The sequence below is a fragment of the Copadichromis virginalis genome, unplaced genomic scaffold (genome assembly GCF_057382275.1).
Source record: "Copadichromis virginalis isolate Kocher_CV1m ecotype Utaka unplaced genomic scaffold, C_Virginalis_male_GT1.1 unmapped_scaffold_1, whole genome shotgun sequence".
Classification (NCBI taxonomy): Eukaryota; Metazoa; Chordata; class Actinopteri; order Cichliformes; family Cichlidae; genus Copadichromis; species Copadichromis virginalis.
This window is the reverse complement of record NW_028188589.1, coordinates 4,434,652-4,451,918: the sequence shown is the minus strand read 5'-3', so window position 1 is coordinate 4,451,918 and position 17,267 is coordinate 4,434,652. Positions and strand designations below refer to the sequence as shown.

Below are 17,267 nucleotides of genomic sequence, written 5' to 3'. Positions count from 1 at the left end.
TTCTGTCAGGAAGTTTCCTGCTGTGTTTCCTGTCTGTGGACAAACACGAGTGTTCCAGCTGAGGACTTGGTTCCTTCCACCTGTCCATACAGGACATCACGCTGTCTGCAGCTCTGTAAATGCAGCTCCAGGTCCTTCCACGTGCTGCTCTGTATTTGTGCAGTTTGTAGTGTGTCCTGGGAAACGTAGCACACATGGTGTTCTTCTGCTGTTTCCTCCTTTCACTGAGTGTGAAACACTGACGCTGTGCTGTTGTTCACAGAGGGGAGCTGATTCTAGCTGCAGCTGGACTCTGTCATCTAACTGAATGTGTTGGTGCTGATCACGGGGCTCTGAGGGGGGAGCAGCAGGAGGACTCTGGATGCTGACGTCAGTGTATCTGTGGAAGCTCCCACAGCGTGTCTGTCATTCAATATTGTGCTGTATATTGTATCTATGCAAAGATGAACAGACTGTGTGTTCACTGGTCTCTGTGCTGCAGCTCTGATGTCATCATCACTCCCTCCGCCACCCTCAGCAGTCCCAGCATGCTGCTGTGGTGCACCCCACCCTCACTCTACACCTGAGCCACAGACCACACCCTCCACCTCAATATACACCACAGTTTTCTCTGCTGTGGAAATGAGATCAGGAGGAAATCATCATTATTATTATTTAATAAACGCTCACATTAATGTGGGCTTATTTGTTTCATATTAGAAACATTAGTTGAGTGTTTTTAGTATAAAATGGTCAAAGTCCCTCTTTTTGCTCCTCCCCTCACCTGTGGATGGGCGGTGCTGTTACCGTGGTGACAGCTTGGATGTGTTTCAGTCCTGCCTGGTTATCACTGCAGGAATCTTTCACATTTATTACAGGTAATAACTCTGATTTTTCTGTGTATTATGAACCAAATGTATCCTGATACACACAGAGATGGATGAGCAGAGGTTTTTTTTGCAGTTTATGTAGTTACTATGGACTTAATGCATACATATTATTAAAATTAGGGCTATAACAGTTGTATTGATGTATAGCAACTTGAAATGCTCCCACAAATGGCTCCACAGCATGTAAAAATATAACAAAAGCTCTGGCGGACTTGGTTCTGTGGTCAGTCTTAAAGGGTGAAGTTAAACTCTGTAATCTTCACTGTGTCACAGAGTTCAGTGAGTCCCGTTATTCACAGTATCAATCAGATCATCAGAGAACAGCTGATCAGCAATCAGTGGTGCCAACAGCGCCTCCTGTGGTGAGAGGATGCAATAATGCAACGTAGCATTTTTCCACTCAACACTTGCAGTCATGGAAACTGTCTGTTGGATCTGTGTGACGTTGCTTTCTTGGTTAGAGTTCCTCACAAATGTCCAGATGATTCTTCTAATGAGGCGTCGACCATGTTTGCAGCTCTTTGGAAGAAAACGTCGCCCTTTGCCATCCTTACTTTTCTTTGACTTCTTCAAATGCAGCTGAACTCCAGCTGGTATTTTCTTGGACTTTGCAGCTGTTTCTGGTCATCAGTTCCTTCCTGCAAACCTCTGAAGCTGAACAACAATGATGCTGCATTGCTGGCTGATCCCAAAAGGTTGATTCTGTTCATCTGGACGTTTTCAGAAACGTTTGCTCACTGATCAGGTGACTTCTTCAGTCTCAGCTGACTGCAGCTTTACAAGCTTACAAACAGCACATTTGCACAATGACTGAAAGCAGCAGCACCTGATATATATGATACTAATATAATACATATACATATATAATCCATACTAATGATGAAGGAACTGAGCTCACAGTCCATTGTTCATTCAGTGAACTACTCAGTTTATTTTGGGCCTCAGAAATGCTCACTCTGTTTGTACATCACTGTCAGCAATAGACTCATTCTGCTGTGTGGACAGGAACACATGTGACATCACTTCCTGTTTGTTTGTGACTGAAGAAGTTTACAAGGAATCATTTAGAAGAGTTTCAAACATCAACTGATTGAATCCATGAATCTGAAAACGTGTTTGTGAGTGAAAGAGACAGACATGTACAGACTGAACTATCTGTTCAACAGTCAGAGTGTTTCTGTAACAGGAGACACTCTTTACACTCCACTCAGCACAGGGACACTGAGCCACCAGGAAACCAGGACCTAAACCCAGGATAAAGAGTTTGAGTGAATGTGGTGTTGAAGGTGTGGAGGTGGATCAGAGTGTCAGAGGAGACTCTGTAGAAGGACAGAGTGCCAGCAGGACAGTCCACATACACTGCTGCTCTGTTAGAGACAGAGGAGGAGGAGGAGGAGGAGGAGGAGATGGATGTTACTCTGTTATTGTGCCAGACATAACCAGGACCATCATCAGTGCAGAACAGACTCCAGGACTGATCATTGCATCCAAACACACAGTCATCACTGCCTCCTTTCCTTCTGATGCTTCTGTAACTCACTGATATATAAACGTTTCCTCTCCACTCGACCTCCCAGTAACAGCGACCAGTCAGACCATTTCTACACAGCAGCTGTTCCCAAACATCAAATCTGTCTGGATGATCAGGATATGACTGAACCTCCTTCACACATGTCACCTTCCTGTTGTTGTCAGACAGTTGGAGCTTTGTGTTCACTGTGTTTGTGTCGATTGTGAGTTGACAGGAATCTGATGGAGAGAACAAACACAATCCAGCTGCAGTTATTGATCCATCATCTGTTCATTGATTGACACTTTGATGATGACTCCTGACATGATGAAGATGGTTGAATGTGTGCTGCTTTGTTTTCATGAATCCCATTAAAAACACACTTACACTTCCTCAGACCTGGTCTCAACCATCGGACTCCAGCAGGCTCCACCCTGAAAGGAGGAGGGGGGTCAGAGCAGCACAGTCAGCATGCACACATGGACATTACATGGCTCTCACACACACACTGTTACACACTGAGCTCAAAGCTCGGCTCCACTGTTTTATTCAAAGAAATCTACATTTATTTATCAGCACATTTAAAAACAGCTTGAGCCAAAGTGCTGCACAGAGTAGAGAGAAAATAGGAAACATACACAGTAATGACTATAAAGACTGGTCAGGATTGAAAGCTACAGAGTACAAATGTGTTTCCAACCGGCTTTTAAAAATGTCCAGTGTTGGTGACGACCTGATGTGAAGGGCGACTGTTCCAGAGTTTGGCTGCAGCCATCGATAAAGCTCACCTCTGTTTTTACGTCTAGTTCTGGTCAGAAGCTGCTTATCTGCAGACCTGAGGGCTCCACTTGGATTCTTTTGTTAAAGAGAGATAAGATGGAGCCAATCCATTCACAGATTTAAAGACAACCAGATCTGGAAGTGGATTCTACCACGTACTGGTAACCAGTGGAAAAAGCTGGTGATGGGTCGTCTAGCACAGACCCACCGCTGGAACCAGACAATTGATGAGGGAGAGAACTGTGACAGCGCCGTTCCTTCACTTGACCTCAGTCGCTCTCGTCTGCTCCCTCGTAACACTGCTCTTTATTGAGCTTACATGAATATGCACAAGTTCATTATGACGTCTTACACAGGTATGAACAAAGAGTACCAGTCTGTGCATAGTGTGTGTGTGTGTGTGTGTGTGTGTGTGTGTGTGTGTGTCTGTGTGTGTGTGTCTGTGTGTGTGTCTGTGTGTGTCTGTGTGTGTGTGTTTGTGTCTGTGTGTGTGTGTTTGTGTCTGTGTGTGCGTGTGTGTTTGTGTCTGTGTGTGTGTTTGTGTCTGTGTGTGTGTGTTTGTGTCTGTGTGTGTCTGTGTGTGTCTGTGTGTGTTTGTGTCTGTGTGTGTGTTTGTGTCTGTGTGTGTGTTTGTGTCTGTGTGTGTGTGTTTGTGTCTGTGTGTGTCTGTGTGTGTGTGTGTGTGTGTGTGTCTGTGTGTGTGTGTGTGTGTGTGTGTCTGTGTGTGTGTGTGTGTGTGTTCCAGATGTGACCCTGTGACCCCAAAGCTGGTGCTAAGAGTCCAGCGGTCCCCCTAACAAAGGGCTCTTATACTTAACCAGACACAGAGTAGGTGTCCTCCTACACCAGGGGTCTCAAACTCGCGGCCCGCGGGCCAATTGCGGCCCGCAGGACGATAGTTTTTGGCCCCACCTTAATATGAAAATGTAATGTTAGTTTGATAATGTATGACACTTTACAGTGTTGTGGGCGGAGCTGAATTAACCCACCAATCAGGGTGGGATATGGATCTCAGGGGACACCAGCCGGGCTTGATGCAAGCAGGGAAACATTTCTCAATGAGTCAAAGTTCCAGCAGCGTTGCCCTGGAGTGTTTCTTTCTTTCCTGTGCCTGGCTGGCTTCCTCCTTTCTATTGGGCAAACGCCGACATTTGCCCCAGCGCGCTGCGTTCACAACACTTCAAAAAAAGTTGTTTTTTTAAGTTGCTGCCCAGCGGGACATTATACGTATATAGATTTATACACACGTCAGTGGGATTTCAAGTTATTTTTCCACAGAGAGAGATCTCATATTAACTCTCACAGTGATGCGTAGGCGGCGGGATAAAAGAAAAGTCATGAACTCAATGCAGCCCAATTTAGTCTGCAGTCACATAGCGACACCTGTTCATCGGCAACAACAGTCCCCGGTAACCCGGACTAATTATAGGGTCGCACCGTAATTTGTGGCTCGATGTTTTTATTTGCATCACTGCGTTTGCATTGCAGCAAACATGAACATTACATATATTTCAATATAATGTAAAAGCAGTCAAAACAACTAACATCAGAAACAGCTGATGTTATTTGTTATATGTCACGGTGTCATTTCCGCTTCTTTCTCCTGTAACAACAGCCCGGCGCCGTGAGCAGTCGCCTTTTTTGCGCTCGCTATCCCTGCACTTTCTACCATCTGCAAACGCCACGGTGTTCGTGTCGTCATGAAAGACATGAACATCGAGCGTAAAAACAAAGGAGACTGCTACCGGCTTTTTATCTGCCGATCGCCGTGCTACGGTTGCAAGAAAAAGAAGCAGAAATGACATTCTCTACGCGTTGAGACGTTCCCCGTCCGTCGGCTAAACGCTTGATTGAAACTTCAATGCGACAGTGACACCAAGTAGAATTATAAATGTCACATAGCCCCAAACATGTCTTTTTCAAAGCCTGCGGTGAAGAGAAAGGTTGGTGATGAGCACCGACAATTTCAGGAAAAGTGGGAAATGCAATATTTCTTTGTTGAGCACAGGGGCACCCCGACCTGTCTTATTTGCACAGAGAAAGTTGCGCTGCACAAGGAATACAATTTGAAACGTCATTACACAACTAGACATGCTGAGCTGGATGCAAAATACCAGGGAGACGAGAGAGCGAACCGGGTTGCCAGTCTTAAAACAGATCTACTGAGGCAGCAAGATTTCTCCAAGAAAGCAACCAAAGAGAATAATGCAGCAGTCGGAGCCACGTGGTTAGTGAGATGATTGCTAAAGCAGGGAAGCCATTCACAGAAGGTGCATTTGTCTAAAAGTGCATATTGCAGGCTGCAAATATAGTCTGTCCGGGAAAGAAAGGTCAGTTTAGCAACATCAGCCTTTCTGCCAACACCGCAGCAGATCGCATTTCTGACCTGTCAAGTGACATTTATGACCAACTGTGTGAGAAAGCCAAATGTTTCAGTGTATACTCAGTCGCTCTTGATGAGACCACAGACATCACCGACACTGCCCAGCTCCCAATGTATGTCCGTGGTGTTGATGACAGTTTTGAAGTGATGGAGGAGCTGCTCACAGTAATTCCAATGCATGGCCAGACCACCGCTCAGCAGATATTTACAAGCTGTGTGATGCCATTGAGAATGTTGGTTTGCCATGGAAGAGGTTTGTTGGAATAACAACAGATGGAGCGCCATCAATGACAGGGAGGAAACATGGACTGGTGGCACAAAACAAACTGGAAGAGGAAGGCGTGGAGGAGGCCATTGCTCTGCACTGCATCATCCATCAGCAGGTCCTTTGCAACAAATGCCTGAAGTTTGACAATGTGATGTCTATTGTTGTGAAATGCATCAACCAAATCAGATCCAGGGGCTTAAAGCACCGAAGGTTCTGAGCTTTTTTTAGAGGAAATGGAGTCAGAATATGGGGATGTGCTCGACTTCACTGAGGTACGTTGGCTCAGCAGGGGAAATGTATTAAAGAGACTTTTTGAGTTGAGAGCAGAAGTGAAGCCTTCATGGAGAAGGATGGAGTTAGTGTTCCTGTGCTAACTGATCCCAAATGGCTCATGGACTCAGCTTTTCTTGTTGATATGACACATGAGCTTAATGTACTGAACAAGACGTTACAAGGCCAGCGGCAACTTGTCAGTGCTGCCTATGACAACGTGAGAGCATTCTCCACAAAACTGGCGCTCTGGAAAGCTCAGCTCTCTCAGACAAACCTTTGCCATTTCCCAGCATGCAAGGCACTCGTGGATGCAGGCACACCATTCAGTGCTGACGAGTATGTTGATGTCATTTTGAGGCTACAGGAGGAATTTGATCACAGATTTGCTGACTTCAAGACACACAGAGCCACCTTTCACATTTTTGCGGACCCCTTCTCCTTTGATGTGCAAGATGCCCCTTCTGTGCTTCAAATGGAGCTCATTGAGCTGCAGTGCAACTCTGAACTCAAAGCAAAGTTCAGGGAGGTGAGTGGAAAAGCAGACAAGCTTGGACAATTTTTGAGAGACTTGAGCCCTAGTTTCCCTCGGCTTTCCCGAATGTTCAAGCGGACCATGTGCCTTTTTGGTAGCACATACTTGTGCCAAAAGCTCTTCTCCACTTTGAACTTCAATAAGTCCAAGTACAGGTCCAGACTTACGGATGATCATCTTCAAGACATACTGAGGGTCGCAACTGCTTCCTCCCTCAGGCCAAATCTGGCTCGGCTATGCGAGAGGAAACGCTGCCAGGTCTCTAGCAGCAAGGAGTAGGCAAGAGAAGCTATGTTCAGAAGAACAGTTCATTTTCTACAGTGTTCCATTCATGTTCAGAAGAAGGTTATAGAACTGTTAATACAGACATTTCAATCTAAATACAGCAGATATAGAAGACTGAAAGAAAAACACAAGTTCACTGACTAAAAATATCTTATTATTATTTTATTTATGTATTACAGATTGATTTTTTTTCTTATTAATTCTTAATTTGTTTATTTATTTTTCACATTTTGTGTTAAAAAATAAAAATAAAGAGATTTGAGAAGATTGGAATTTTTTAACCATGCCTTTCTTGTGGAAAACCTAATGCGGCCCAGCCTCACCCAGACTCTGCCTGCAGCGGCCCCCAGCTAAATTGAGTTTGAGACCCCTGTCCTACACCATAAATCAGTAAGAGAGGGTACGACCTCTCTCATGGCCCCAAGTGGTGTGTGCATGCCAGAGCACTCTGGAAGGCACACAGAGTCTTTACAGACTACTCAGGATCAAACCTCTATCATTATGCAATCGATTATACAACTCTAAGCATATATGAGTAAATATTTCTAAGCATAAATGACAATCAACAATATAAACCTTACAGCTGGTTTTAATAACAGAATTCATTTGTTTCTCAAACGAGAAAGAGCTATCGAGAAACACTCCTAAATCTTTAGTTCTTAACTTTTCCAGTGGGCCAAGGTCAACATTATCTGCTAATGCTAAATAGGCTGCCGTTATTAACTAATGCTAATTTGACATGAATTAGCATTATGCACTAATGCTAACACTTACTTTTTTTAACAATGTGAGTAGCTAATGCTAACACTATTTCCCTTAACTTTATAACAATGTGAACGGCTAATGCTAACACTCTTTTTCCTAGCATTACAACATCTGAGCTGCTAATGCTAAGTAGGCTGCCATTAGCACCTACGTCTAATTTAAGGCAAATACGCATTAGAACCTAATGCTCATATCGTTTTCCTTTGCTTTATAACAATGTGAGCAGCTACTGCTAAATAGCATTAGCTAATAACAGCAGTCTAATTTAATGCAAGTTAGCCTCATTTGCATTACAACGATGTGAGGAGTTAACGCTAAGTATGCTGTCATTAGTGGCTAATTCTAATTAGGGGTGAATAAATATTACCAGCTAATGCTAATATCGTATTCTCTTCCCTTTTAACAATGTGAGCAGCTAGTGCTAGGTAGGCTGATGCTAGCAGCTAATGCTAAAGCTAATTTAATGTGAATTAGCATCACATTAGTGAGGAGTTAATGCTAAGTAGACTGCCATTAGCAGGTAATGCTAATTTTAGGTGAATAGGAATTGGCAGATAATGCTAATACCATATTTTCTTGCTTTATAACAATGTGACCAGCTAATGCTATGTAGGTTGCCGTTATTAGCTAATACTAATTTGAGGTGAATTAGCATTATCCCCTTATGCTAACAATGTTTTTTCTTACTTTTTAACAATACAAGTAGCTAATGTGAACACTTTTTTTTTTATTGAATTCTAATTTTTCCCTTGCGATGTGAAGAGTTAATGCTAAATAGGATGCCATTAGTGGCTAATTCTAATTTTAGATGAGAAAGCATTAGAAGCTAATGCTAATACCATATTTTCTTGCTTTATATCAATATTAGTAGGTAATGCTAAGTACGTAGCCATTATTAGCTAATGCTAATTTAGGTGAATTAGCATTATCTGCTAATGCTAACACTGTTTTTGCCAACTCTTTTCCCTTGCATTATAACAATATGAGCAGCTAATGCTAAGAAGGCTGCCATTATTAGGTAATGCTAATTATTATGTGTGTTAGCATTATCCGCTGCTGCTAGCAATGTTTTATCTTACCTTTTAACAATATCAGCAGCTAATGCTAACACTACTTTAATTTCAGTTAAACCTACTTAGCATTAATTAACTTCATTTAGCATTAAGAAGGTTTTGCTATAGGCTACCATTAGTGGCTAATGCTAATTTTAGGTAAATAGAAATTGGCAGCTAATGCTAATACCATATTTTCTTGCCTTATAACAATGTGACCAGCTAATGCCAAGCAGGTGCCATTATTAGCTAATACTAATTTGAGATGAATTAGCATTATCCGCTTATGCTAACAATGTTTTTTCTTACTTTTTAACAATACGCCATTAGTGGCTAATTCTAATTTTAGATGAAAAAGGATTAACAGCTAATGCTCATAATGTTTCCTTTGTAAGAATGACAGCAGCTAATGATACGAAGTCTACCGTTATTAACTAATGCTAATTTGATGAGAATTAGCATTATCCGATAATGGTAACTCTTTTCCCCTGCATTATAACAATGTCAGGAGTTAATGCTAAGTAGACTGCCATTAGTGGCTAACTCTAATTAGGGGTGAATAATTATTAGCAGCTAATACTAATACCGTTTTCTCTTTTTCCTTATAACAACTTGAGCAGCTAATGCTAATTTGATGCAAATTAGCATTATATTAGTGAGCAGTTAATGCTAAGTAGGCTGCCATTATTAACTAATACTACGTTGACGTGAATTAGCATTATGCGCTACTGCTAATAGTGTTTTCTCTTACTTATTAAAAATGATAGTAGCTAATACTAATACTCTTTTCCGTTGGGTAACAACAAAGTGAGGAATTAATGCTAAGTTGGCTGCTTTTAGCGGCTTATTCTAATTAGGGGTGAATAATTATTAGCAGCAAATGCTAATACCGTTTTCTCTTTCCTTATAACAATATGAGCAGTTAATGCTAATGTTAACCATTCCTCGCCGTCAGTCCCCTGACCGTGGTCGGGAGACACGAGGGGAGATGCTTCCTCCAGGGCCGAAGTTTGTCCTCCTTCGGGGTTAACTCCCTTCACTTTTGTGGAGTAGTGAGGCAGACAGAAATCAGCCGAGGCACCGGAGAGTACTGAAGAGATGAGGCTTTAATAACAGTACTGCACACTTTGGAAACACACTGCATAGCCTGTAGCCCGTTAGAACGCTGCTCCCGGTCGCCCTCTACCCATGACACACTCTCTCACTCTCTTTTTCCTCTTTCGCTCCCAGCGTTTTCTTCACGCGCATGCTCACACACACATTACATACACTCCTTACTGCACCCAGTCACACACAAGACAGCAATTCCTGCAACACTACCCCCACTCTGGATGGCAATTAAACAATAATTCCACTCCAGCATTGTAATGCATAAAACTGGTACACAATCCCCTTTACCACTTGGAGCCCACAGGAGATAAAAGTGTTAGCCATTACCGCATATAAGGTGAGGTATAGTATCAACGAGTGCACTTCAGTGACAAAGAGGTTGGCTCAAGTAAGGTGTACATACATGTGCAAAATAAAGCATTTCAAGTGCTGTTAAGTAGAAAAGAAATTACACAATTGTAACTATTACATGGCGACCGGGAATAACCAACTTATCCTAGCATCTAGGAAGGCACAAATACAAATGGATAAGTGCATGTAGCTAACCCCGTAGGTCCTTCAGATACTTTTTTAAAAAAAATGTAAACACTGGAACAATGAAAAAAAAAATATAACTCTTTTAAACCATTGTAGCTAACAGTATAGGAGGCTGAAACGATTTAAACTTGAACCGAATCTTCAGTCCTACTTGGAACTGTCCATGGTAGGTAAACCAAGTTAAGTGATCCACACTCCATACCGGTCTGGAGCTCTGCGCCGACGAGTTGGTCGCTGAAACTGCTGGCCCGGGTGGTCTGGCTCACCCACCACACCCCCACCATTCTCATGGTCTACATGGGAAGGGGACGATGGGACAACCACAACCAGAGCGGGATCAGCTGCAACTGAGACAGAAGGCTGAGAGGAGCTGGGGCCATTGCCAGTTGCAGTAGAGAACAGACTGTGCAGACCCAGATCACGGTCTGCTGGGTCATCTTCTAAAGCTGGTGGTGGGACCTCTGTAGGGGACCACTGATGAGCCTGATCAAGGACCCAGGTATTGTCCAGTGGCTCGCGGCAGCGATAATGCTTTAGCTGGTCATGGTGGACAACTTTCACTTTAGACCTTGGGTTCTTCTGGATCCGATAAACTAGGTCATCCAATTGTCCCAGGACAAAGAATGGTCCTTCATACGATGGGAGGAACTTTCTGACCTTGTTCTTGACGTGACGTGTTCCTTTGATGAGATACCACACAGGATCTCCAGTCTTATACTGTGTGTGGCAACAGTTCTTGTCATATTGCCTTTTTGCGCGCTTGACTGACTCACCCAGGGCTTCCCTGGCGATGAGGTGGGCCAGCTCCAGCCGCTCACGCATTTGCTGCACATACTCTGGAACTGAGGGTTGGTTGCCTGGATCAGGAGGTAGACCTGCGACAAGGTCCACTGGCTCACTCAGTTCTCGGCCAAACATCATGAAGTTCGGGGTGAAACCTGTAGCACTGTGTTTGGTCGCCCTGTAGGCCATAACAGCGTACGGGATCATCAGGTCCCAGTCCCAATGACAACGCTCTGCTGTGGAGGCCAGGATCTTCTGGAGAGTGGCATTGAAACGTTCAACCTGGCCATCTGACTGGGGTCGGAATGGCGTTGTATGAGTCTTATCTATGCCAAACAAACTGCACACCCCTTGGAACACATCAGATTCAAAATTGCGTCCCTGATCACTGTGTAGTGCTTGAGGTATCCCGTAGCGGCACACCCACTCAGACGCAACGACCTCGGCAACGGTTGCAGCCCGTTCATCTGGGATAGGAAAGGCTTCAGTCCACTTTGTAAAGTAGTCTTGTATCACAAGCACATATCGGTTTCTGCGCTCTGTCTCATTCAGTGGTCCCATAATGTCCAGCGCAACGCGCTCCATTGGGGCTCCTACCCGGACAGTTCCCATCGGAGCTTGCGGTGTCTTCTGGGGTCGGGCCCTGGATGCACAGCTGGTACAAGTACGGCACCAAAGAGCGACGTCTTCCCTCATGTGATACCAATAGAATCGGGTTCGTAGTCTGGCCACAGTCCTCTCGACACCAAAATGTCCACCCACTGGCCCTTCGTGCATCTGGCCCATCACTTCTGGTTGTAGCTTATGTGGCAGTACGATTTGGGGATAGAACTGGGTCTCGTCAAGGCAGTAGAAGCGACGGACCAGAACTCCATCTCTGAAGTAGAGCCGTTTCCATTGAGCCCAGTATGTCTTAGTTGCTGGGCTGCATGGTGAAACAATAGTCCATGGGGGGCGCTCACTGCTGGCCTCCATCCAGGCGCGTATGGGTGCAATGTCTGCATCAGCGTCCTGGGCTTGGCTCAGCTCCCCCATGGTCCAACCATGAAACAGAGAAGCAGTATCAAGGGTTTTAGCCACATATACTTTCTCAGTCAGCTTTACAGTGTGTGTATTAGTGGACATGTTCTGGTGTGATATGTCTGTTCTAGTGTGAATTGTCTGTTCTGAGATGTCTGTGTTGATAGGAGTGTTTTGACATAAAATGTCTGACTTTGTAAGAGCAGTTTGGTCTAAAGTCTTTGTTTCTGGTGTGGTGGTGTTATGACTTACCCCCACTAGACACACCGCTGTAGTAGCCGGTTGTCCCTCCACCCTCACCGGACTCAGCAACAGGGAGCTGGTGTCAGAGTCCAACTCGCATTGAACTGCCTGATGACTGGTCCCCCCGAGATGCTTGGGGGGGTCCTGCACTCTGCATGGACAAGACTGGCGACAGGGTCTTCTGGAGAGGCTATCAGCATTGGTGTGCACTCGACCTGGACGGTGGATGATCTCAAAGTTGTACTCGGCAAGCTTCTCGAGCCATCGAGCTAATTGTCCCTCTGGCTCTTTCATTTTTGTTAGCCACCGTAGACTGCTGTGGTCTGTGCGCACTTTGAAAGGCCGTCCAAGGAGATACTGGCGAAAGTGGGACGTGAAATCCACGACGGCTAGTAGTTCACGTCGTGTGGTGCAGTAGTTTTGTTCAGTTCTTGATAGCTTACGACTGCCATATGCCAGCACACGTTCCACGCCCTGTTGCATCTGTGACAGCACCGCGCCGATGCCAGTGTCGCTGGCATCAGTGTCTAGTGTCATTTCTCCATGGTCAAGTGGATAGCCAAGAACAGGGGCAGAGGTGAGTCGACACTTCAGCTTGTCGAAAGCTGCTTGGTGCTCAGCATGCCACTGAAAATGTGCATTCTTCTTGGTCAGGTTGTGCAGGGGTTCGGCTATAGAGGCAAAATCTTTCACAAACCGGCGGTAATATGAGGCCAGGCCGATGAAGCGTCTGACCTCCTGGATGGACGTAGGTGTGGGCCACATCTGAACCTTTTGAACTTTGCTGGGGTCGGTAGCCACACCATGCTCGGATACCACATGGCCAAGATAAGCAACTTCGCGGCGAAAGAGGCAGCATTTGGCAGGTTTCAGTTTCAAGTTAGCTTGTTGAAGTCTATAGAATACCTGGCCAAGCCGTTGCAGCATCCCTGACACGTCCTTAGCCAGCACGATGATGTCGTCCAAGTAGACCAGGCAGGTCTCCCACTGCATGCCAGCCAGGACGCGGTCCATCAGCCGCTGGAACGTTGCCGGGGCATTGCATAGTCCAAATGGCATGACGTTCCACTCAAAGAGGCCTGTCCTAGTGCAGAAAGCGGCGGCCCTGCGTGCTCTAGGCGTCAGCTCAACCTGCCAGTAGCCAGATGCGAGGTCTAATGTGCTGAACCATCTGGCAGTTGAGAGTGTGTCCAGCGTGTCCTGGATGCGGGGCAGTGGGTAGGCGTCTGTTATGGTGCGGTCGTTGAGAGCCCTGTAGTCAATGCAGAGACGGTATGTCCCATCTTTCTTACGCACCATAACGATGGGCGAGGCCCAGCTGCTGCAGCTGCGTTGGGCGAGACCGCTCTGTAGACTGTCGTAGATCTGCTGATCAGCATTTTGCTGCTTTTCCCCTGCCATTCTTCGTGGATTTTGTTTGACTGGGGCACCAGGACGGGTTATGATGTCATGCTGCACAAGGCTGGTTCGGCCCAGGTCAGCAGGCCCTGTAGAAAACACATGTCCATAAGTGCAAAGCAAGCGTTTCAGTTGGAGCTGTTCATAGTCATTGAGGTCTGTGGAGCTCTGGGCATAGAGCTCCTGCAGGTGCAGAGGAACCACAGGAGGGCTGGTCAGAGAGTCTGCAGCTGGGGAGACCATGGAGGGTTCCACGGCCTCAGCTGGCTGGAGGAGCCCGGCAATGGATCCCGCCTTAATTGTTACTGCTTTATTGCCAATGTTAAAAAGGCGAAGTGGGACAGTTTTAGAAGGCTGTGCGTTGACTAGGACTCTGGCGATAAGTACTTTGTGCTTCTCAACAAAACCTTTGGTGGGACTAAGCATCATGTCACCTCGAGCTGCTGCACCAGGATGCACGTTGCCTTTCACCATATACTCTTGCCCCGGTTCCACCACCACAGTTCTAGCTATTCTCACTGCGTGTGACTTTGTACTGGCTTCGGTTTGGTAGTAGAGCACCTCTTCACCGAAAAGGATGATGCGGCGTTTGCCAAAATCAAGACGTGCTTCAGCTTGAGTGAGGAAGGGATGCCCAAGCAGCACCTCATTTCCTGCTATATCTGCCACCAAGAAATCAACATCCACCTGTCGATTGTTGATATTGACAGGTATCTGGGCTTCACCTAGCACCGGCACGTCCCCAGGTCCCACACCAAGCAAGGTCTCAACAACTGAGGGCTGTAGTGGTGGTCTCACGTCTGGGTGGATGGAGTTGTAGTAGGGCAGCGGCAGCACGCTCCTCCGGGCTCCACTGTCCAAAACAGCACATACCTCCACTTCGTAGAGGCGCATGGGGATACTCATTTCTTGGCTTTGGCACTTAAGGTGGAGCACAGTGGGTTTTGGGCTGTCCCAAGGGCTACTGTTCAATGTTAAGGCCTTGGTGGTTTTGTGAGGGGAAGGGCACTGCTTTTGGACATGGCCCCAACCTTGACAGTTATGGCAGCGAACCCCACTCCTTTTAAAATTTCTGTGATTGTTCGGTGTTGTCGAGGGTGTGTGTGGGACAAAACGATTCGGTGAGGGGCTAGCTGCAGGTGCATGCTCAGCAACAGTCTCATCTCTGTCTTTTTCTCTGACGACGGCAGCTCGGGGCCGGCGTTCAGCTGCGTTACGGGCTCCTTGCTGCATGGCACTGGTTACATAAGATGCAGCCCTTTTAGTGGTTTCGTGTCGGTGGGCTATTTCGTATGCGCAGGCAAGTGTGGCTGGGTGCCTCTCTAGCAACTTCTGTACTATTTCTGCATCACCCAGCCCATTGGTGAAAACTTCAACAGCTATAGAGTCTTGTTCAATCTCTGCTCTATTACCATATGCAACAGCCACTTTCCCATAAATGTCATCTCTGAAAACATGCAGGGCCTCACCAGGTTTACGCACTCGCTGCCTCAGTTCTACAGCAACAGCAGCTGCATGGTCAGAAGAAGGGCCATATGCAGTTTCCAGTTCGTCCACCAGGCGGCGGTAATCCCATTTGGATGAGCGGGGATTTCTGTGGATAATGGCCCCTGCTGCTCCAACTAGGCAGAATTTAAGCTGAGTTGTCATTTTTTTTTCTGACCAATAGTTGGCTTCAGCGCAGCTCTCAAACCTGTGCAGAAATTCCTTCCACGGTGTGGTGCCGTCATATTGGCCCGGACGTAGGGTGGGGACTCTCTCTCTAGTGTCACCGTCCTCTTCACTGTCAGATAGGGGCTGACGGGGCACACAGCGGGTCTTGCCTGGTTTCGAGCGGGGTTTATGCTGTGCAGTGATTTCCCCATAGCTAATGGCTTCATTAAGGCTACTGGAAGGCATACATTGCATGGGTGTATTTAACATTGCGTTAAACTGAGCCGGTGTGCTGTGTACAAAACTGTCCATGTGAGCGGAGGAAAATGGGTTTGAGTCTGGATAGTGGATTTTCACTTGGGGAGTAGGAGCTGGATAATAGTTCATGCTGCTGCCTGTGTTTCTCTCACGGCCGTAGCTGCGGCATTCAGCATCAACGAAGGGATTCGTGCGGGAAAACTGCGGCCGGGCAGGACCATCGGGCGGCGCGAATACACACTCTCCATTAGCGTGTGTGTTAGCACAACTTTCGGCACACAGGAATGGGTTCATATGTTCACATTTAGTCACAGCTCTGTCTCTGTTAGCTTCCCTAATGCTCGCGGCACCCTCGGAGACACTGGTCAGCGATATGAACGGGTTGGAGTAATTGGTCTCAAGTCCGTACTTTTCACGAGAATGGCGAGCAGCGGCCATCGCGAGTTAGCTTAGCTGCGGGCTAATACACTTGTAATTACAGTCACTCGGCTTTATCGTTAGCCGCTTTAGCCTGTCGGTTTTTCTCTGTGCTCACCACTTCTTTAACAACGTGAGAGGGTCCCTTCGTGGTCGCCAGTGTTAACCATTCCTCGCCGTCAGTCCCCTGACCGTGGTCGGGAGACACGAGGGGAGATGCTTCCTCCAGGGCCGAAGTTTGTCCTCCTTCGGGGTTAACTCCCTTCACTTTTGTGGAGTAGTGAGGCAGACAGAAATCAGCCGAGGCACCGGAGAGTACTGAAGAGATGAGGCTTTAATAACAGTACTGCACACTTTGGAAACACACTGCATAGCCTGTAGCCCGTTAGAACGCTGCTCCCGGTCGCCCTCTACCCATGACACACTCTCTCACTCTCTTTTTCCTCTTTCGCTCCCAGCGTTTTCTTCACGCGCATGCTCACACACACATTACATACACTCCTTACTGCACCCAGTCACACACAAGACAGCAATTCCTGCAACACTAATTTGATGTAAATTAGCATTATATTAGTGAGGAGTTAATGCTAAGTAGGCTGCCATTAGCAGCTAAAGGTAATTTGAGGTGAATAAGCACTAGTAGCTAATGCCAATACCCTTTTCTCTTGTGTTATAATGATGTGAAACGTTAATATTGTTCTCAAACAACAGAATGAGAATGAAATATTGATTCTAACAGGGCCCATAAACAGCATTAGCTTAGCAGCATTAGCTTATCAGAGTCTCCATCATGGTCACACAAATCCTTAGCGGAGCAAAGTGGCCTACTTAGCAATAGCTGCTGTAGAAAGCAAAGGGAAAACAGTATTAGCATTAGCTGCTAAATGTGCACTTGAGAACAAATCTATTGTGAATTCAGCCGTGAATGTAGTGTTTCCAGTAAGCTTCCATTTCCAAATGTTAGCTGCTCCTGTCTGCCTCTTTGTCACACACACAGACTGAAATGATTCACAGCCTTGTTTCATCCTTCTGTCAGTGTCACTGACTGTCACTGTGACTGTGGACATACAGCATGGGAAACACACACATGGCTGATACTTGTATCTAAAGTTACAAAATGTTGTCTCTGTC

The 17,267-nt window shown here is 46.1% G+C and overlaps 1 protein-coding gene across 1 annotated transcript; it reads right to left on the bottom strand.

The window, feature by feature from the left end:
* Nucleotides 1-634: 634 nt before the first annotated feature.
* Nucleotides 635-2,839, bottom strand: LOC146679607 (stonustoxin subunit beta-like; the record flags this gene model as incomplete). The annotated part of the gene is made up of 2 exons (XM_085450401.1): nucleotides 635-2,618; nucleotides 2,767-2,839. Coding segments are annotated over 2 exons (615 nt in total), but the record flags the coding sequence as incomplete, so codon positions are not given.
* Nucleotides 2,840-17,267: the final 14,428 nt, after the last annotated feature.